We start from the raw sequence: 22,394 nt of genomic DNA, 5'->3' as shown, positions 1-22,394 counted from the left end.
TACAAAACATATACTCAACATCACTAATTCCGCGTCATCACTTATTTCACGGTAATGGCATATTTTCATGTGACCAGTGTTAAAATTGGTCAGAATTGACATATTTTATTCATACACCTAAACAACAAAGTTTTTGTGCAAAATATTTTAAATCTCTAGATTTTTACGTAAAACAGAACAACATTTTACAAATTTCTGCAAAAAGCAACAATAGTCCATTAAATTTGTGCGTATGTCTGAAACAATCATCATTTTCTAAATGTTCTTGTTTGTTGAAAAAATAAATTTTGAGTTACAAAGTAAGGATAATTTTAATATTTAAAATCAAGCAAAATAACATGTAGAAATTTTAACTGAAACATGAAAAAACTGAAATGTAACACCATTACCGCGATTTAAATGATGACATACTGTTTTCAAAATGGCCGACATATGGTCTACGTTTGGTCCATTAAAATTGACTTTGACTGAATATATTGTTGTTTCCTTGTGCCATACAGCAGAAAATACCTATATGTTATAGCTTATGACAATTTTTGTACCATAAGTTTCATTTGTTGTTTTCTTTCTGGGTTCAAAGCGTTAAGTACCGTGAACTAAGAGGAGCACAGTATATATTCTGAAAAAATATCTCATCTTGCTCAAGAATAGAACCCCCAATCTTCCCTTTGCATGCTAATTAAAAATCGTTCTCAATAACCCAGTAGTCTAGTAGTAGGATTTAAGAATATTTAAATCATACTTAAAAACACGAATAAATGATATTATGTACTGTGTATGTATTATCTTAAATCAACACTTACCAATAGTAACATATAATGAAATTGGAATGACATAGTTATACAACACAATGTATGCAAGAAAATCTTCAAATACCCGTCTAACCTGAAAAACAAAATTCAATATCATACATAGTAATAATATCATATTAGAGCAAATAAAGTCATTTATTATGTTCAAAGTAATGATATAATGAAAGCACAGAATCATATCAGTACAGATGTTAATTTTTTGTACTCTAAATGTGATACCTTAATTCAGAAAATTTAGTTTGTGAAACAATCCACTCTGAAGTATTTTGTAGTTTACTTGTTTATACATTATTATTTCAAACTACAACAAGAGCTATCCATAGGACAGCATGCTTGACTATTCTCAGTGCTTGATAGTAAAACAAGAGCCTAGATAATGTAGAATAGTCTAAGTTCAAAAAGGGCCATATTTCTGTCAAAATCAAAGTTAGAGTTATGGGCCTTCATAAGAGACATTCTATTATGTTCACAAATAAGTGTGAAGTTGCAACCCATCCGTTCCTGTATTTTTGGAGATACAAATTTGCATGCAGAAACTTAAACCAAAGTAATAGATGCTGATGCCTTAGTGAATACAATATCTTTCCCAATTCTTTGAATATTCAAACTAAAAATGTGGTGTTCTGACAAGCTAATCCTAATCCTAATCTCTATGGGCCGTAGGATACTTATGATATTTGTTGTTTTTTTTCCCCATTTGAGGCATCATTACCTTTGACAGCAGCAAATTAAAACTTTTAAGTTTAACTCCCAAAAACAGTTATATAATTATAGAGACAAAAATGTCTAATTAAGGTGTTACGTTACAAAAAAAAAAAATATTATCCCACCCAATCATCAAACAGTAACACTGCTCTTACAAAATCACAGAGGTCATGTAACAGCCCTTAAAGAACATCATACAAAGTATCGAGATACGTACCGTGACTTGAGCATCAATTTCTATCTGAGGAACATACCAGGGCTGGCCTACTATAGGCCTGAACACATACCAGTATTTCAAACATGTAGAAAACACAGCCTCCGCCAATAATATCACAAGAAATATAAGTAAAAATGTATTCATACGTCTGAAATGGGAAAAAAAGAAGAAGAAAATTACATGATATAAGACAGCAATCATTGTCTGGATGACAGAGATCCCACTTTAATATTAAATGGGGTTGAGTATTGTGGGGCATTCATAATGTAAATATATGAAAAATATATCATAATTATCAACATTTGACCTTTACCTATGACCTTGGACCTATAGACCTGGGTCTTGCACAAGACACCAGAGAGGGTCTTATATTGGTAAAATATTGTTGTCAAGTATTTCAACATCCATCAACAAAAGTTATTTACTACACACAGTAATAAAAACAAACCTTATATTTTTGTCATTTGACCTTTCAAATGTGACCTTGACCTTGGGGACACACCTACAGACCTGGGTCTTGCATACACATAAGTTAATGAAAGTATGTGTATCTAAGCTTGATAAACACTACATGCAGTTATGCATGTCTACCATTACCATGGCAGTGGCAAAAATAGTCTTCCTAGAAATGGTTAAGAGCTTAATACCACTAAACAAACACAGATTAAAGTCAAGTGATTACAATTAACAAAACACATTGTGACCAATCAGCATATCTTTATTGTATAGGAAATCATAAAGTGAATATAAACACTTAAAAAATCACACTCATTCTTTTTTCGTAGAATTTTCTATTGCTATCATCTTATATAACAACCAAACAGTTAAAAAAGACAAGTGGTTACTTAAAACTAAAGTGTTAATGATAACAAAGTGCACGAAGATTAAAGTGTTACACGTGACTCATATTCTGATTCAAATGACGCAAATTGTTTCTCTAAAACGCCTTATATTTCTTACTACAAATGACTGGTGAGAAAAAAAGGACATATCGTTAAGTTGAAGTAAAATGTAAATATATTTAGTCATACCTCTCAACACGAGAAAACTTTGTAACTTTGGTATTGGAATTCAGGGCCATTTTAGTTTCCTGCCCCGTATATATGGCACATCCTGTAACAAAATAGTTTAATAACTACACAGACAGGTAAAAACTAAAATATTCATTTCATTTTTTTTTTTAAATCTCATTGGAAATAGCAAGTGACAGATCAATAGTTATTATAATTCACGTAACTTTGAGCTACGATAAAAAATGACTATCACCAGAATGCAAAACAAAACATATTATAAGTAAATTAATTAATTTAGCAGTTTCGACACACATGAGCTTTACTAATCATATCTGTATCAAATATGGTCAAAAATATAAATAGAAACATTAACTTTATTGTCAGCACTTTGAAATAAATAAAAAAAAAATTATTCAGGAAAAAATAAAGTTTTATATCAAATCAAGCATTTTGAAAATGAGAATTCAAATACTTATAACATGCTTGCATTTTATCAAAAACTTGTCTTACCATAAATAAATGGTGTATTTTTTAATCTAGCACCTCTTAATAGCACATTTTCTGGTCCCAGAGGTTTAACTATCCGCTCACCGTTGTCCCTGACTATATTCAAGTTTCCTACAAACGAATACAAATCAGGTATAGGTTGTTCACATTCAATAAATGCTGTAAGTTTTTGGAAGTCGTCCTCATGTACACAACGTTTTGTTTCTGCTAAACAACAATGCGTCTGAAAGTATAACAAGAGCGATCAGTAATCACATGTGTCGCCTCATGATGGCCAATTTCATGTTGGGACAAATTTTGTGACAGACGGACAGACAGACGGACAGTGCACAACTAGACTTGGTACTGATCATTCCTGTAAAGTTTGGATAAAATTGCACCAGTAGTTTATGAGGAGTAGTCCGGACAAGCTTTTGCGTATCTGGCAACACAAAGAAAAAACACCTTTTTATCAAAGGGCCATAATTCGGCCAAAAATCATTCAACCGGAAAACCCGTTCAATATGCGCAATTCTTGAGCTACAGATCAATTCTGTAAAGTTTCAATGAAATTGCATTAGTGGTATAAGAGAAGTAGTCCGGACAAATTTTAAAAATAAAAATTATTTAAGGGCCATAACTCTGACAAAAATCATTGGACCATAAAATGCTGATAATATGCACAGCTACACTTTGTAGTGATCATTCCTGTAAAGTTTGGATGAAATTGCCCCATTAGATTATGAGCAGTAGTCCGGACAAGCTTTTGTGTATCTGGCAACACACAGAAAAAAACACCTTTTTATCAAAAGGCCATAACTCGGCCAAAAATCATTCAACCGGAAAACCCGTGCAATATGCGCAAGGACTTGAGCTACAGATCAATCCTGTAAAGTTTCATTGAAATTGCATTAGTGGTATAAGAGAAGTAGTCCGGACAAACTTTAAAATTAAAAATTATTAAAGCGCCATAACTCTGACAAAAATCATTGAACCGGAAAATGCTGACAATATGCACAACTAGACTTGGTACTGATCATTCCTGTAAAGTTTGGATGAAATTGCACCAGTAGTTTATGAGCAGTAGTCCGGACAAGTTTTGTGACGGACGGACGGACAGACGGACAGACAGACGACGGAGAAGTGATCCCTATATGTCGCCACTACTCCGTAGAGGCGACACAAAAACAGGTATTCAGTAACATGTATGGAATGTTTTATCTCAGGCAAATGTGTAATTACAACTATAATGCATTTTTGCGTATCGCTGGCATTTCTGTTAGTTTTACCCATTCCAGAAATTTCATCTAGCATGGGGGGTGCCAGGGTGCATATGAGTTGCGTGCTATACAATGGTGTGCTTAGGATGACATAATTTACTGTTAAGAACGAAAATGCAATTTAATACGCTGTTGTAAGAAAATAGTTACAGGTGTAATGACCTAAATTTCCATGGAAAATTGTTTTAAGGTAAAGTATTTGAAATATAATGGAATATGGTAGAATATGCAAGAAATGTATCATGTGTCAGATGAAAGTACAAACATAACAAATTGAGAGATTTTATTTTTATAAATACAACAGCCTCAAATCTCCATGTCTAAACTTAGTTGAAAAAGAACAAACATTGCAGGGGTCATTCAACAGAGAGAACTTGACCTTGACCTCTATAAATGGTAAATTAAAATGGTTAAAGATGACCGAGTACCAAATACCTTACATATCATCCCATAACTGTAGGCCCTATGATGTAAAATAGAGGAAATCTATTTTTAGTGATGAAATGACCTTGACAGTGATTTTCAGTTTTTCTTAATATGCAAGTCTTTATCTCACATCAAGTACTTACTTGTGACATACATGTGAACTCTCCCATTTTAAGCAGGAGACTTCCACTTTCTGCAGACATATTTTCAAAGATTTTTCTTAAAATAAGGGATATTTTCACAAATTTAAGAAATCACCCTATTTTTTATGTCAGAACTTCCTACTTTGTTTATTGCAAAATCTAAAATCTCCCTCTTTTTGAAGAAAAACATCAAAAAAGTTCACATGTATAACTTGTGAAAATATTAATTATTTTGGACTGTGAACAGATGGAGCAAAAAAAGAGTTCCAGTCTAGCTTATATCATACCTTTAAGTTTGTTTCACCGTCAAGATTTGCTGTAGTTATATAACAGTTTCCGTCTGGATCTACGGACGATAACATGATCATATCACATGGAAAACCTTTGTTACTTTGTACCCGTACAATATCCCCGACCTGTAATGTAGTAGTGATGTGCTTAACAATACATGACAGGTATCATTCTTATTACAAATAACAAATAGACATTTCTTTTTAGGGTATTTGTCATAGATGTCAGATTTTGGCCTTTCTTTGATGGTAACGACATTTGTAATACAGCTTAATGCCAATCAAAGTGTACAACAACAATATTATATCGGAAAATTAACTATAACAATGCTTTTATCAAACAATAAGCAATTGTCATGACTAGTTTATGTTATGAAATATTGATACCAGTTAGAATATCATTACTAAGAGAAGAAAACATATAGGTAGGACTCCTAATATTTGAAAAAAATTTATTTACCTAAAGTCATAATAATTTGTAACATACAATTGTATTTCATATCAAACACAACAGAGATGTGCTATTTGTAACATGATGGGACAAAATTTTCCACTCACAATTAAATTTAACAAAAAACAAAACAAATGTTTAAATATCATGACTTTTGTATCGTTAAGACATTCTCTACCAGATCTCAGCTATGCAGAAATCAAGATGAACTTAAAAATGTTATTGATTTTAGAAATTTAACCCATTACTTCATATACACGCCTTTTAACGCCTTTTTCACCCCCCCCCCCTTTTTGTTGTCTCAAATGATGAAAAAATGCCTTATTTAGGCCCCAAACACTTGTTTTTGTTTAAGAAAAGCTGTTAAAAAAAGTGACCTCTTTTTCGGCGCGGCCCCCAACCAAAAGATACATCAGGGTGTTGCCAGAAGGGGGATGTGCCCCCTTCTGTTTGGGGGGTTTGAAGGGCGGCGGAGTCCCCCTCATCACCAAGAAAAATTTGGACTTGTGAGAGGCTAAAAATGACCCCAGATCGATCATAAGGTAACGTGTAACCAACGCTGAAAAGCATTTGACTCTATCTCAATCCATTGAGAAGTTGCAGCACTTTGAAGTCAATTTTGATGGACAAAAACAACGCAAAATAGTGATTTTTGGCAATTTTGAGATGTCCCCTCGTTGCCATGGTATTAAACAGGAAATTTAAGCCTGAGCATGTTGTTGCAAAGGCAATGGTCCAGTCAACATTTGTGCCAAGTTTGATTAGTGTTGAAGCAGTTTTTATAGTATTATAGCAATTTGAACTTGTAACGGGAGACTTTTCAATGAAAACAGCCATTTTTCACAAAATGCTCATGAAGTAATGGGTTAAGTATTAAAACCGTAAGTAAAATTTCAATTGAGCCTTTCTGGCATTTTCGAAGTATTCCTCCAACAATTTTGAATCATAAATATTTTTTTCTTGTTCATTTAAACACTTTATTGATGGTCTTTAAAATTAAAGATATCTTTTGTAACAGGATTTAAAGAATAAAGTTTCCCCATCACCAATGTACTTTTGTTAGCATTTAATCAATATCTAATGCTACCATTATAATATATTGTACAGTGAGGAACGCAACTTTCATATGACAGATTTTACTCTTTGCTGTATAAAGTTTCTACATTGACACACCCACAATTCTAGACACCCAATTCAATATGTATACTTGTAATACTACTTACTCCTGCAGTACTTCTTCTTTTTAAAGGACATTGGATGATACTTGAATTAAGTGTATAACATTAACAGAAACTTCAAGTTCAAGTTGAATCTGAACATATACATGTTTATATACACATGTAGATCAACTAGCAAATTTTCCAAAGTGGTTTCAAGTACACGATACATGGAATTGAAGACGCGGCATTTCAACTCGTAAGTGTGTATACCTTGATATGCATAGATTTAGTTGTGGTAAGTTGACCATCTCGTATAACCTGTACTTCTCTATCATTGACCTCTCGGTCAGACTTGTGACGTAACCAGTCTTCATAACCCTGAAAAAAAAAACAGACTGTGTCAAGAAAAATAATATTTCTTTCCAAATATGCATGATTTTTGCCTCAAAATATCAATTTCTGTTTCAATTTTCCTGCATTGGGTCATTATAAAAACTTAATCTACCCATATGCTAAGATTGAATTGTTTTTTATAAAGCACTTGACTAATTTGACCTCAGTTTTACCTTTGCATGAGTAGCAAAATTCTACATGCTTAATGCATGTAATGGGATGTTAGATCACAACATCAAGTAAAATCCCATCAATGACTGTTTCAAAATCATTCAATTCACTTATTCTACTTAATTGTGTACAAGGAGCTATAGATCACTCTTTTGTGTCCTTGACAGAGTCAAAGATATTAGAAAAACTGTTATCATAACTTAAATTTCTTGCTTCTAAAGAGGACAGTTTTTAGCATTGTGCCAGTAAAGTAACTGATACACATCACAATACATGTATTTCAAGTATATCAGTGTTACAAAACTGGGTGCAATGCACACTGCACCAACTACACATTATCATTTTTATTATAGATTTAGCTTTTATTTTGCAACCTTATATCCAATGAAACTGAAAGTTATTGACCTTTGCCATCAGTATAACAATATTAAGCTTTGCCAGTTTTTCATGTCTCAGTCGGTGCAGACTGACCAACAGTTCAGTCTTTGTATTGTGGTACTGAAACCCCTTTCATGTGGAATGGACTGTTCCAAGTTCACTGTTGGGACAATCCATTATACAAATTCAGCAGGTATTACTAAAATCACTCACTCACTGCCTTATTCTGTGACCTTTGCCCGACCTTCACCTTGACCTTGACTGTAGTTCAGGCCTCATAAACATTTTTTTTATCATTAACATCTTGTTGTTTATAATTATAGTGTTATAAAAGAATGGATAAACTGTGACCGAGAATGACAACTATTGATTGCATCATAATACTCTACATATAGTACACTGTATATACACAATGAGTCAGATTCATCATCTTCTTGACCTTTGAACTTTGAACTTAAATGTTGACACAATATATTTTTTAAAAATCTATATGACAACCTCATCATTCATTTATATAGTCATCTGACAATCTCTTTCAATGATTAGTCAACAAATAGAATGCATGTGCGTTATCTGAACTGATATCAACTATAGTTACAAAATTTACATGAAATACATGTGCATTATCAACTGATATCAACTATCATTATAAAATTCACATACGATTTTTAATAAGGAAGTAAAGCGTGCATGTAAACATTTATCTCATAATCAGATATGGTTTGTAATCAATACTTTCAACTATAAATTTTCCTCATTCATTCACCTGTCTATGGATATTGCTTTTATCACGAGCGTATAAATCTTAACATTACCTGTTTAATAGCTGTGCAGGTGATGACAAATACAAGAGGCAATATACTTGTTATAGGGCTGACTGGTGTGTCTATTGTCAACTGTAATATATAATATAATATACAGATATATAATCACACTATACTGCAATATTGGTTCATATCTTACATTAAAAAGAAATATTACTTTTAATAACAAAGACCAGGAATATTATTATTATCATTAGCATAATATACATGTATAATAGAAAGGTATAGAACAGACAGCAATAAATAACATCATGGTGGCATGGCTGAGTGGTTTAAATGTGTCAGACTACTTATCTAGTGCTCGCTTAGTGCATGGGTTCAAACCCCTACAGGAACGAGTCGTTGTAAGCAAGACACTTTATACTCATTGCTCAGTACTGGTTGGTTCAAGGAGCAGATTCGAAAGATTGTATATGCGCATATAGCTTCCTACAGAATCAAACGAAAATAAATTCTGTGTAAACTAGTAAATTAGTACAATCAAGAATTTATCACTCTCAGAAAGCACAATCCCTTGTGTTTAATTTAAACTAGGTGCATTTTACCCTTAACCTGTTTATTTCCTTAAATAAAATGGACTCATCCATCTTTCAATCTGGACGAATCCATTACTCACTACTGGTCGCATGGGCAGACTTGATTACGCCAACAGACTAGTGGTTTAATTTCAAATACATGTATAAGAAGTTCTTAATTTTTTAATAAAATAAAGCTGTAAATTACATGAACTATATTTTATTTTTGTGAAAAAGTAAGTGATAATTTGCTGCAATATTCTTTCAAATGTTAACATAGTATTCATAATAAAAAACACCAAAGACTTTAAGTAAAAATTAAATAAAGATAAACAGACTCGATAACTATTTACTCTAAAATATCCTTATTAAAATCTTTTATTACTTTGTATTTACTAGTAAAAGAGCAAAATAAACACTAATTAATTTCTACTATTCTAAATAAACCCATTTCAAGTGAAAAAAGTGATATTGTTAGCACCATAAAAAGTTGTTATTTACTTTGGTATAAATTGAACAGAGGTGTGAAGGTGTGAAAGGCAACAAAAGACTGTTGTGTTTTAAATGAAAGATGTTTGCATTGTATTTATACAGTTGACTGGTTACTAAACAATTAGATATGACATGAATATATGTTGTAAATATTGTTTGTAAAAAGTATGTTAAAACTATAAAGTTGTAAACATGTTATATTAACTTTAAAGTAAATTATGATTTTATTTCTTTGCTGAATAATATTTGCAATTATTTGTTTGACACTGTATTTATTCAAACTTTGATGAATATATAAAAGTAATGGTACTGATACTTAATTACTTCACCAAAAAAAGTACTGGTACTGCAGTACCGAGCTAAAATCTAGTACTGGTACTGGTAATGGTACTGCATAATTTGCCAAGTACTGGTACTGGTACTTAAGTACTACACCCTTAGTACTGATGCAGCTCTGATAAGAACCTCCGATAAAATTGTGAAGGTTTTTAATATTTTATCATGGTAACCATGGCAACCATTAAAAAAAGAAAAAAAAAGGTCACCTGCACAATTCCGACACAAAGAAAGTAAAAGTTGGCCACTCTCCGGAACTGCTCAAATAAGTTCTTGGGTAGAAAGTTCCATAATGTATACTGAAAAAAAAAGTTTAAATTTAGGTCTTGAAGTTAAATGACTAAATTATGTATGAAAGGTTAATATAAACTTACATATACCTATGTCATACATACTATGATACTTTATTATATGATAATTCAGAGTCACGACTTTGAGTATATCATTGATACATTTGTATACATAATTTATCAATTAGTTTACAATGTTTAACAAAACTTAACTCTCAATAATTGACTGAATTATTGTTTGCACAATGACAATATACAATCTTATATCAACTAAATTTCCAAAATCAACATAATTCCATCCTCGGTAACCCAGGCTATTTACCGTATACATGTATATGATATTAAATGTAGTATATATGGAATGTGTACCGTGGGTTTCGACAATGCATAATTCTGTTAGCTATTTTACATGAAAATAAGCAACAGATCATCACAAGACTTTACCTTAAAGGGTATATTTAAAGCTATATCTAATGAAAATGTAATGAAAATTTATAAAAGCTAAAATTATGTTATTTCCATAATCTTATGGTCAATTTTCAAAACATATTGTCACCTTAGTGCAATAATGGAATAAGTCTTTCTAAATTTCTTATGAGTTAATCAGTTATAGCACTGAGGTGACATATTATTATGTAACATAGTATAACAATGTTTCTGTTATTTAACACACACAAAATAAAAAATAATGTTCTAGAACATGATATTATGCTGCATTTTTTGAGTTGGTTTTCTACTGTTTAGTAATTATTCTGTCATGTTCCTATGTTCTCATGAAAATACACACAATATCTCTTGCGAGGGGAAAGTTTTATTCTAACTAATTATAATATCATTAAATAAAAGACACTGTTTGCCGAATCTATTATAGAAAAACAACTGTACATGCACCAAATATAAAAACAAATTGAAAGTACAGGTTTTCAAATATTTATTTCACTTAAATATTCATTTATAGTGCTTACACCCTTTATTAGCAATTTGTGATGAAATTCATTTTCTATACATTAAATATCAGCCCGTTTTTACATTTACTATTAACTACATAAAAAACCATTTTGATTTTATTTTAGGCCATTAAAACCTGCCTTTTAACCTTTGATCTACTGAAGTTGTGTATCAGATGTGCAAACCTTTGCATGTGAAACAGTCCATTTAAAGTTTAGTGAGTACAAAAAATGTGCCAACCAACAATATAGAGGCTCTATATTATAAAGGCAAAGGCTGATAAGTTTTGGTTTAAGCAGGTTACTGGTTATTTATCAAACTGGGCTGCGTTTCATGAAGAGTCCTAAGTTAATCCTCAATCCTAGGACTTATGACCAACTTTAGGAGAATAAGTTTTTGCACTTAAGACCGTTTCAACAATCTTAAGATACCTTTACAACACTCCTAGACTTAGGACTGTTTTTGGTCATAAATATAGGAGTCATAAGTTAGGACCTTTTTTAAGACTTTCTTTGAAACGCAAAATTGTCACAATTTTTATCTTAAGACAAACTTAAGACTTATGACCCTCCATGAAACGCAGCCCTGGCCTTTCTACACTAAAAAGGTATCACAACTTTGACCATTCCAACTTAAACCTTTTTTTTTTTTTGAAGCATATTATCAGTATCACGAGTACCACATACATTTGTATACATAAAAGTTGAATATTTCTCATTCATCCTCAAATGTATGTAGACAAGCAACAGATACTGCGGTAATTAAGCCTGTTTTAACTGTAATAATAAATTGATAAAAAGTACCAATTTCAATCATAAAATGCCAATATATTAGCTTACGTGGGTGTGTCAACAGCAAAAATATTATAATTAATTTCTATATTAAAAATCTTAATCCATTTATAATCAGGTATCAAAGAAATACGGATGTGCTATAAATTCACTTTTACCTGTATTATAAGTGTTATATCTACCTATAACCGATACATAATTCTCTTTTTGTTGTTTACAATGATATCAATTTCAAGAGATACAAAAACCCAGTCATTCAAAGTCTATTTCAAGGACATCACTTTTACAGGTTTATTCCACAAATTGTCATTATTTTAATCAAAATGCAGACTTTGATTTATAAACACTTAAAACTGATTTATAAAATGTTAATTGTACAAAGTAAATACCCTTGAAGAGATAATCTTGTTATCTGGGTACAACTCTGGAATAAATACACCTTCATCATGTGGGTGCTTGTTTCCAACATAGACTGTCCTGTTAGCAGGTCTCTGCTGTTGTTTACATCTCTGAAAAATAAAAATAAATCTTCAATTCTCCTTGCTGTTTACATAATAACTACTTGTACATGTATATATCATTTTAAGACTTTTAAGAACACTTTATAGTCATCACAAGAACAAAATCATATGATACCAACTTACTGATGCCATTATTAACACTTAAACAATTTTGAAACACAATCATTACAATGCATTTTTTTCATTCAGACCTATTCCATTCCCCAACCCCCTTGCCACCTTCTTCCCCAGGGCACTAGACACCTTTTGGGGACAGGTACCCATACCCTAAGGAAGTGGAATTTTGCATCGTTTTAAGGCAAAATTCGAAATTTAACGTTATTATGTATTTAGTGTATTTTTTATCACATTTAGTCATTACACTATTTCCTACCATTGGTTTCAATAGTTTGTAATTTTCCTACCATTGAAATCAATAGCTAAACTGGTTTATTTTTCTAATTTAGATTAACAAATCAAACAAATTACTTTAAATTGATTTATTTTAGAACATTGAGGGGATTTTTTTTCTGAGATAGAGGAAAAATACATGTGATTTTGAGAGGGGAATGGTACCCATATTCAGCCACCAAAACAACCAAACGAGTGTCCAGGTGTTCCCAAACCCTATTGATATCTTCTTTCCAACAAAAATGGTTGTTTAAGTTAACTAAAACAAATCAATGAATATTTGGCAAAATTTGAAAATTGACCTCTATCAGTACTTTCAATTAAAAATGTACTTAACAAGACCGCAATTACATGTAATACTTCTTTCTAAATTGCTAGGCTTATTTGACCTTTTGGTTACTTTTGAAGTAATTTATCTACATAGGTCACTGTACACAGGTTTATGTTACCAAAGATTTTAATAGTAAATATCAACATAATGTGTCATTAACCTTTACATCTATCGAATTGAGGTAACAAATTGTTAACACCCACTGTTAGTAAATACTAAACCTAATCAGCCTGGACAAACTTAATAAGGGCATTTGGCCATTTGTGACCCTGTTAAAGGCACATTAAGCCCCCAGGAAATCCAAATTAAATAAAGTATTTACTTTTTAGAAATGTCAAACATATGTTTAATAATGTTTTACTACATGTAATGAATTTAGAGGATGTTAGATGTTTAACAGCTAAAGAAAGTAGCGCTGAAATGTGTAGTAAAAGTAGCAAAATGTAAACAAAGTAGTAGTTTGACTTTCATACAAAATACTAATTCATTATACCAATTGTCAGCAAAGAAGCAAAGATAGTTTATCTAGGGTATGTGGTAAATGAGTATTCTTTAGAAAAAGTAACAAGATACCAATAATTAAAGGTTTTGTGAAATAAAAATGATAGCATTTCATAGGCATAATGGGCCTTTAACCCTTAGTCTTAGTTTATACAAATTCATTTTAATTAGATTGTGTTCGAAGCTATAAGCTTATTGAAACACTATCGAATCTATTCCTGGAACCAACCAGTACTAAGCAATCATGATTGAATATAAAGTTTCTTGCTCAAGGAAACAACGGCTCGCCCCTGACAGGGTTTGAATCATGCGGTCAGCAATCCTTCGATTACTAGTTTGACGTGTTAATCACTCGGCCATGTCTTAACATGCAATTTGCCACTAGTATAGCCCCAGGTCAGCCTGCACATCCATGTAGTCTGACCAGGCTCTATGTTGTTTGTGGCTCATTTTTTGTATTTTGAAACTAAAATCACTAAAACTTAAATAATTGTGATTTTAGTGTAGTAAAGGTTTAGGTCCTTCTAAATTCAATAGTAGTTAATCAGTTATTGCACTAAGGTGAGGATTTGGGCTGTTCCAAATTCAATGCAGGGCAAGTCTGTTAGACAATTATACAAATTTAGACACTTACGGGTTAATTTAAATAATAAAATATTAAAAAGTAAAAAAAAATTCATATACATGTACATGAAATTATAAGAAATTGTTTTTAGTACATATTAACAGTGGATGTTAGCAATCAATTAGTGAAATTCAATATATTCAATATATTCATAGGTTAAAGACACATCATGTTGAAAGGTTGATAAACTTTGTGAAAGAGATAGTAGTTTTTATCAATCACAGACACATTTAGGTTAATGGGTATGAAGCTACAAACGCCTTAAAATAAAAATAAAATGTATATTTGTCAATCCCAGCACATATACTTATCATATATATAACAATAAAACTTAATTCTAGCTGTTTTGAGTCTATATAATATACATGTTAAAATATATGATTTTTTTCAAAACAGCTTTTATGTTATAATTATGAACAAGAGCACCGCTAGGCGGAGCATTATATGCCCGAAAGTGCTTTTTTTTTAGTAAGGATGAAGCTTTTGTAAGACATGGGAATTAGCTGTTAATCCTTTAAAATTTTAGAGCTGTAGGTTGATTAAATACTTAAGTTATTAATAATGACCTTAACCTTTGACCTTGTAAACCCAAAATCAATAGGGGTCTTCTACCTTATATGGACAATTATCCTAAGAAGTTTGAATATTTTGGGCCAAATAGAACTTTAGTTATGCTCCGGAAACTGTTTTCCATTTTAAGGTAATAGTGACCTTGACCTTTGACCTTGTGACCCAAAATTCAATAGGGGTCCTTGACTTAATATGGACAATCATCCTATGAAGTCTGAATATAGTGGGCAAATGGAACTTGTTGTGCTTCGGAAACTGTTTTCAGTATTAAGGTAATAGTGACCTTGACCTTTGACCTTGTGACCCCAAAATCAATAGGGGTCTCCTACTTAATATGGACAATCATCCTATGAAGTTTGAATATTGTGGGCCAAATGGAACTTAAGTTATGCTCCGGAAACTGATTTCAGTTTTAAAGTAATAGTGACCTTGACCTTTGACCTTGTGACCCCAAAATCAATAGGGGTCTTCTACCCAATATGGACAATCATCCTATGAAGTTTGAACATTGTGGGCCGAATGGAATTTAAGTTATGCTCCAGAAACTGTTTTCAGTATCAAGGTAACAGTGACCTTGACCTTTGACCTTGTGACCCCAAAATCAATAGGGGTCTTCTACCCAATATGGACGATCATCCTATGAAGTTTGAACATTGTGGGCCAAATGGAACTTAAGTTATGCTCCGGAAACCAAATTGCTAACAGATGGACGTACGGATGGACGGACATTCTCACAGGACAGTAATTATGTGGCTACTCCATTGTTCTCTCTATTGTTCTTTTTAGCCACACAAAAGAAAATAGCCACATAAAAGCATTACGGAATGAATGACATCAAAGAGAAAGAACAGTTACCTATTGTCCCTATAGCCACATAATTACTCTCCTGTGAGTGCGGACGGACAGACAGACGGACGCCAGGGGGTATAACATAATATGCCCTTTCGGGCATATAAAAATGTGTGTTTGGACTGACAAATATACATTTTATTTGGATTTTCAGGGATTTGGAGCTTGAACTTCTCCACACCTCAAGTGTCTTAGTTTAATATCAATAAGAAATTAATTGTAAGCATGGTAAGTATTAAGTTTTACATTATTTTCTGCAATTTTAGAACTACACAAAGAAACAACAAAATATTCAATCAAAACCGAATTTAATGAGCATGACAGTCACAATGTGTAGACCATTGTGAAAACATTATATTATTGTTGATCTTCCTGTAAATGATTTTGTACCCATACTTTTCAGATTTGGTTTATGATTTACTCAGTGAGAAGATGTCAAAAATATTTTTAAACACCCCCTTACTACACGAGGCCAACACGCTTTTGTGTGTTGTTGTTTTCTGACTGTACTCATGATTTAACAAACCCACCTAAATTACCTACCTCTTTTTATAAAAGCTGAAGATATATGACTTATTTAACAGCAAGGCCTTGTATTGCAAAGCAAGCCAGGTCAACTGCACTAAACTAGAATTTCCAAAACTTGTAAATTACAGCCAAATTTACAGTCAGCTTTTTTTTTGAGGTATCATTTTTAAGACATATCTGTTCTTTACAAAGCAAAAATCATGAAAATAATTTGTTAACAATAATTGTAAAATTACTTCTACATATTTATTTGATAATATTTTAAATAATGCATTCAGCATTGAGCATCATGTGAACAAACATATAAGCGGTTGCTTTACAACTCAATGATCTAATAATTGTTCATCAAAATTTGAACAAGAGGGTCATGATGGCCCTGGATCGCTCCCCTGACCCATCAACCGCATCCAAGCAATGTCTTAGACAAGCATCATGGCCAAGTTTGATGACAATTGAGTCAAAAATGTGACCTCTAGTGTGTTAAAAGGGTTTTCCATATTTGAGCAATGTGACCTAATTTTTGACTGGAGACACCTCATATTAAAATTTGACCCTAGAAATCATCAAAACAACCTTCCTGACAAATTTCCAGAATATCTTGATCAAAACTGCAGCCACTAGAGTGTTAACAAGCTTTTTCTATTTTTAGCTCCTGTGACCTAGTTTTTGACCAAAGATGATCCATCTTCAAACTTGACATAGAAATCATCAAAACAACCTTCCTGACAAATTTCCAGAATATTTCTATCAAAACTGCAGCCACTAGAGTGTTAACAAGCTTTTTCTATTTTTAGCTCCTGTGACCTAGTTTTTGACCAGAGATGACCCATCTTCTAACTTGACCTAGAAATCATCAAAACAACCTTCCTGACAAATTTCCAGAATATCTTGATCAAAACTGCAGCCACTAGAGTGTTAACAAGCTTTTTCTATTTCTAGCTCCTGTGACCTAGTTTTTGACCGGAGATAATCCATCTTTGAACTTGACCTAGAAATGATCAAAACAATCTTCCTGACAAATTTCCAGAAACATTTGGATCAAAACTGCAGCCACTAGAGTGTTAACAAGCTTTTTCTATTTTTAGCTCCTGTGACCTAGTTTTTGACCGGAGATGACCCATCTTGGAATTGACCTAGAAATCATCAAAACAACCTTGCTGACAACTTTCCAGAATATCTTGATCAAAACTGCAGCCACTAGAGTGTTAACAAGCTTTTTCTATTTCTAGCTCCTGTGACCTAGTTTTTGACCGGAGATGACCCATCTTCCAATTTGACCTAGAAATCATCAAAACAACCTTCCTGACAAATTTCCAGAATATCTTGATCAAAACTGCAGCCACTAGAGTGTTAACAAGCTTTTTCTATTTTAGCTCCTGTGACCTAGTTTTTGACCGGAGATGACCCATCTTGGAATTGACCTAGAAATCATCAAAACAACCTTCCTGACAAATTTCCAGAATATCTTGATCAAAACTGCAGCCACTAGAGTGTTAACAAGCTTTTTCTATTTTAAGCTCCTGTGACCTAGTTTTTGACCGGGGGTGACCCATCTTCGAACTTGACCTAGAAATCATCAAAACAACCTTCCTGACAAATTTCCAGAATATTTGGATCAAAACTGCAGCCACTAGAGTGTTAACAAGCTTTTTCTATTTTAAGCTCCTGTGACCTAGTTTTTGACCGGAGATAACCCATCTTCGAACTTGATCTGTATTTCATTGAGACAAACATTCTGACAAAGTTTGACAATGATCCAATCAAAACTGTGACTGCTAGACTGTTAACAACCCAATTGTTGTTGACGAATGACGCACGACAACGGACGCCAGACATAGCCCCATCACTTTACCTCACCTTGACCACTTCGTGATCAGGTGAGCTAAAAAAGAAAAACCAAGCCAGAAAATCAAATACAATGTAATATTAAACATTTCATTGGGTTAATAAATGGTCACAAATAATGGATTTATAACTAGGTAAATGCAAATTTTGTCAACATTAAAACTAGAGAATGACAGACTAATCAATCTACAAATAAAGGATTAATCATGATAAATATTTATCAAAACACAGTACTAATAACTAAATGTAATAAAACTTATTGCTAAAGAAAAAAATTGGCCAGGGTGGGTGGGCAAAAAAGACATGAAACGTGATCAAAACTAGGAAATATTAACTAACAGAATGACAAGCTGCAAAAGAAAAATTGCCTATTTATAGGAAACTTAACAACCTATCAAATTCAATAATACAAACTTAAATCAATCCAATTACTTTAATCAAAGAGTCATATTGATTATATACAATGTATAGCCAAAGGTCAACTTGATTCAAATGAAAAACTTTATCACTCACAAGAATTAATCAATATTAATACATGTAGGTGTATTAAAATACACTACATTAAACAATTACCATTTATTGATGACTTAAAGATATTACAAATCAGATGGTAATGACTAAGTCAAAATATATTGACGTGCCAAAGCTTGATTCTGAGATATTTTCGTTCTGGGGCAGAATCTCGCTGATATTGCCCAGACACGAAAATAGCACAATATCTCGTCGCGCAGTACAATTAGTTGGACTAGGTAATGACTATGTTCTTGACTTCAATTATTGAAGTCAAGAACATAGTCATTACCATCTGACTTGTTATATTTTTAAGTCATCAATTATTTGTCTTCACATATTCAACGGTAAATTTTGTCAAACTGAACCAAACACAATTTGATTTGGTCCACTTCATTAAAATATTTAGTAAAATAGCTATATTTATGTAAAGCATAACATATAATACAAAAGATCTCAGTAAACAAACATCATAAAGATATATATACGTATATATAAAGTAAAACCTGGAAAAAAAAGAATAATGATTTAAAATTTACACAAATATATACACATTAATATACATGTATGTTATCTATGTCTCTGATATGAACCATGTCTAATTTGCCTTTAATTACTATATAACATACAATGTAAGATGGACGAAACCACTTTCGCACCTCTTCATAAATTAAGTTCCCCGAACCGGTAGTTCAACGAAATCACCATAATTCTTATTCTGGTTAGTTTTCATAATGATATCTAATCCAAAATTTTAATGCCTCATTTAATAGATAAAAAAAATGTTAAATATACACCACAGGAACTTGAAATTCTATCACTATTAACGATAATATGCAAAATATACCCCCTATATACTATAAAAAAACACAAGGAATGAAACGCCTTTTCCCCACCCCAACATAATTTACGCCGAACAAATCAACAAAACAACGGATCAAAATAATCTATCTGGCCATTTCGATAAACAATACATAAATGCATCAAATACCACCGATAACTTGTTAAAATCGCAAAGCTGTGTAGGAATAATTCAACATTTTCTGATTATTTCCCGCGATCTGAGTTTGTCGCCGACTCCATTTCGTGACGTCACTGGATTTTGAATCGAGGAGAATAATATTTATTAAAATTATTTTTAATAAGTTCCAAAAAATAACAGGTATGTATAAAACTTTTATACAAATTATTCTATGTAAATAGATTTAAACATCTTCATGTAAAACCTTTTTAACAAATTACTTTTATAAATACATTTGAAAGGGAAACCCCAAACAATTAAGAACGGTAAATCTTGGAAATAGTACTTTCGTTTTAAAAAAAATTTGAGCACTCTATTTGATATGGCCTAGCAAATAAATTCAGCCCAGCCGTAAGAAATAAATCAGTCATTTGTTCTAGTTTGACAGTATTTTACTTGCAAACTTGTTATTTTTGGAACTTGTTAAAAATAATTTTAATAAATATAATTCTCCTCGAATCAACATCCAGTGACGTCACGAAATGGAGTCTGCGACAAACTCAGATCGTGGGAAATAATCAGAAAATGTTGAATTATTCCTACATAGCTACGAAATTAAAATAGTTATCGGTGGTATTTGATGCATTTATGTATTGTTTATCGAAATGGCCAGATAGATTATTTTGATCCGTTGTTTTGTTGATTTGTTCGGCGTAAATTATGTTGGGGTGGGGAAAAGGCGTTTCTTTCCTTGTGTTTTTTTATAGTATATAGGGGGTATATTTTGCATATTATCGTTAATAGTGATAGAATTTCAAGTTCCTGTGATATACACGTCACCAGAACCAGATTCTTTCTTCAACGGAATGGAAATTTAAAAAAAAAGTCACATACTAAAACTACAAATGTAATTGATATCAGTGTCAATAACAAGTTCAATTTTGACAAGTTCAGTTGTTCTAAAAAATGCCCCACCCTCTTTATTATAATTTAAATCTACTTACAAAACATCTGCAAACTTCATTCCAAAGACTTGTCATCGCGTGTTATTCCATGAACAATTTATTTTCAGACATAAAAAATATTTTCTACCAAGACTTTCAGCTTTCTCAAATTGATATCAGACATATTATCTCATTAAAACTTTCAAAACTTTGAACAAAAATCCAGGATGTGTACACATGTTTACTTCCGGTTCCGCTATAATTTGGTTCCCTATCATATCATGGTTTACGATTAAGGCGGGGACCAGCTACTCCGCTGAAAAATTTGCTAAAGTCCGTCCTACACGTTCAGTTGAGTAGCGGGAATAAATTTGAAAAGAAAACGAGTTAAAGAACGTAGATATGATACGATCCTTTAATATCATAGATTATGTTAGGGATCAATATCAATTCAGTTTGCAGTTTCTTGATAATTAGACAAGATTTTAACTAGTGCTAGATAACACCGTCTTACAACGCCGTTGTAAGACAAGTCGCGTGCAATAAATGACGTCATCCCGGCGCGCCATTTCGTGAAACGTCTAAATAGTGAAACGTCTGTCTACCCCCCCCCCCACCGGCTATACCTACCCGCAAATTCATTGCTACCAAAAAATATATATTGCCGAACTTTTTTTTACTAAATATGGAAGAATAGCCTGTCAATTAAAATCACATCTTTATATAGATCCGTGTCTCGTGTTTTTACAATGTAATTATGCAAACTGGGACATGTTGAACAAGACCTTATTAAAAACTCTAGTTTTAAACTTTATAAGGGTGCTTAATTTTTACAATTTTCTTGAAAAAAGTTGAAATCAATGATTACGCGGAACACCCGCTTTTCAGAACATCAATTGTTGTTTTTAGTTTTGTTTATGCGCTGCGCCGGAATCAACTACATCAGCGTCCATGTCGGTCCGTATCTGTGGCCACACCAGGGACGTCATTTGCATGCCAATCTCACCTAGAAAACCTATTCTTCGAACATCAATTAGACCATAAATTGTAAGATACTATAAGGCAAGACATTTCACGAAACAGTGTGTTAAGATAATCTTGATTAGAGTACAATAATGCAACATTTTAAAAACCATCAAAATGGAGTGGTTTAATAAAGTCAAAATATGTTTACGTCCAAAATTAAAACTATATCTCTAAAAAGCTTGATTCTAACATAATCTTAGCCGGTGTTCAGTATTACCCGGGACATAATTCACACCTTAAATGATGTCCAAGGTGATATAATAATATATTCTTTATATGATGTCCCGGGTATTTACCATACACAAAATTTATATTTGAAAAGTGAATAAAGGTGCATTATTAGGAACGCATGTACAAATTTTTATCACATACCCGTGCCGCTTTCGCCACTGGTATTGCACGGCCGTGCATACATGTATATTGTGACGTGATGTCGTCTGCGTTATAAAAAGACCTATACAATAAAAGTGACAAACAGAATATTAAAATTCTTGTAGGTTCATTACTAAAAAATATTGAACTCGTTGAATAAAATAATATTATGCGAGCCTCTACCTCTACATTGATTCAACTCGTTAATTCATTCATTCAATGCTCTCTAGTATACAGTATATAGAGGATATTGAATGAGTGTAAGTTTAATACTGAATTTATTGCACGAGTTGGATAAAA

General features: G+C 32.3%; 1 protein-coding gene and 1 long non-coding RNA gene across 17 annotated transcripts in view; both read right to left on the bottom strand.

Moving 5' to 3' along the window:
• The window catches only part of LOC132739707 (phospholipid-transporting ATPase IF-like), a 77,290-nt gene extending 56,318 nt beyond the window's left edge, over window positions 1-20,972 (bottom strand). For 15 of the 16 annotated variants that reach the window (XR_009627045.1, XR_009627046.1, XR_009627047.1 and 12 more), the window contains exons 1-10: window positions 20,757-20,972; window positions 12,511-12,630; window positions 10,302-10,391; window positions 8,741-8,821; window positions 7,254-7,361; window positions 5,370-5,498; window positions 3,258-3,477; window positions 2,766-2,847; window positions 1,735-1,882; window positions 804-885 (exon numbers count right to left, since the gene is read on the bottom strand). Coding sequence is in view for 13 of the 16 variants with exons in the window: in XM_060727481.1 (XP_060583464.1) it covers window positions 804-885; window positions 1,735-1,882; window positions 2,766-2,847; window positions 3,258-3,477; window positions 5,370-5,498; window positions 7,254-7,361; window positions 8,741-8,821; window positions 10,302-10,391; window positions 12,511-12,630; window positions 20,757-20,792 (1,096 nt within the window). In the remaining 3 variants the exon portion in view is untranslated. The remainder of the gene's footprint in view (window positions 1-803; window positions 886-1,734; window positions 1,883-2,765; window positions 2,848-3,257; window positions 3,478-5,369; window positions 5,499-7,253; window positions 7,362-8,740; window positions 8,822-10,301; window positions 10,392-12,510; window positions 12,631-20,756) is intronic. The other variant, XM_060727483.1, reaches the window with a different exon arrangement.
• On the bottom strand, window positions 3,483-4,426 carry LOC132739708 (uncharacterized). The gene is made up of 2 exons (XR_009627048.1): window positions 4,032-4,426; window positions 3,483-3,698 (listed from the first exon to the last, which is right to left on the bottom strand). It is a non-coding gene; the product is annotated as an uncharacterized LOC132739708 (long non-coding RNA).
• Window positions 20,973-22,394: the final 1,422 nt, after the last annotated feature.

This window comes from Ruditapes philippinarum, unplaced genomic scaffold, assembly GCF_026571515.1.
Source record: "Ruditapes philippinarum isolate M1 unplaced genomic scaffold, ASM2657151v2 ctg4618_1_1_1_1, whole genome shotgun sequence".
NCBI classification, from domain to species: Eukaryota; Metazoa; Mollusca; class Bivalvia; order Venerida; family Veneridae; genus Ruditapes; species Ruditapes philippinarum.
Note: the sequence above shows the minus strand (reverse complement) of the source record. Positions and strands in the feature narration are given on the sequence as shown.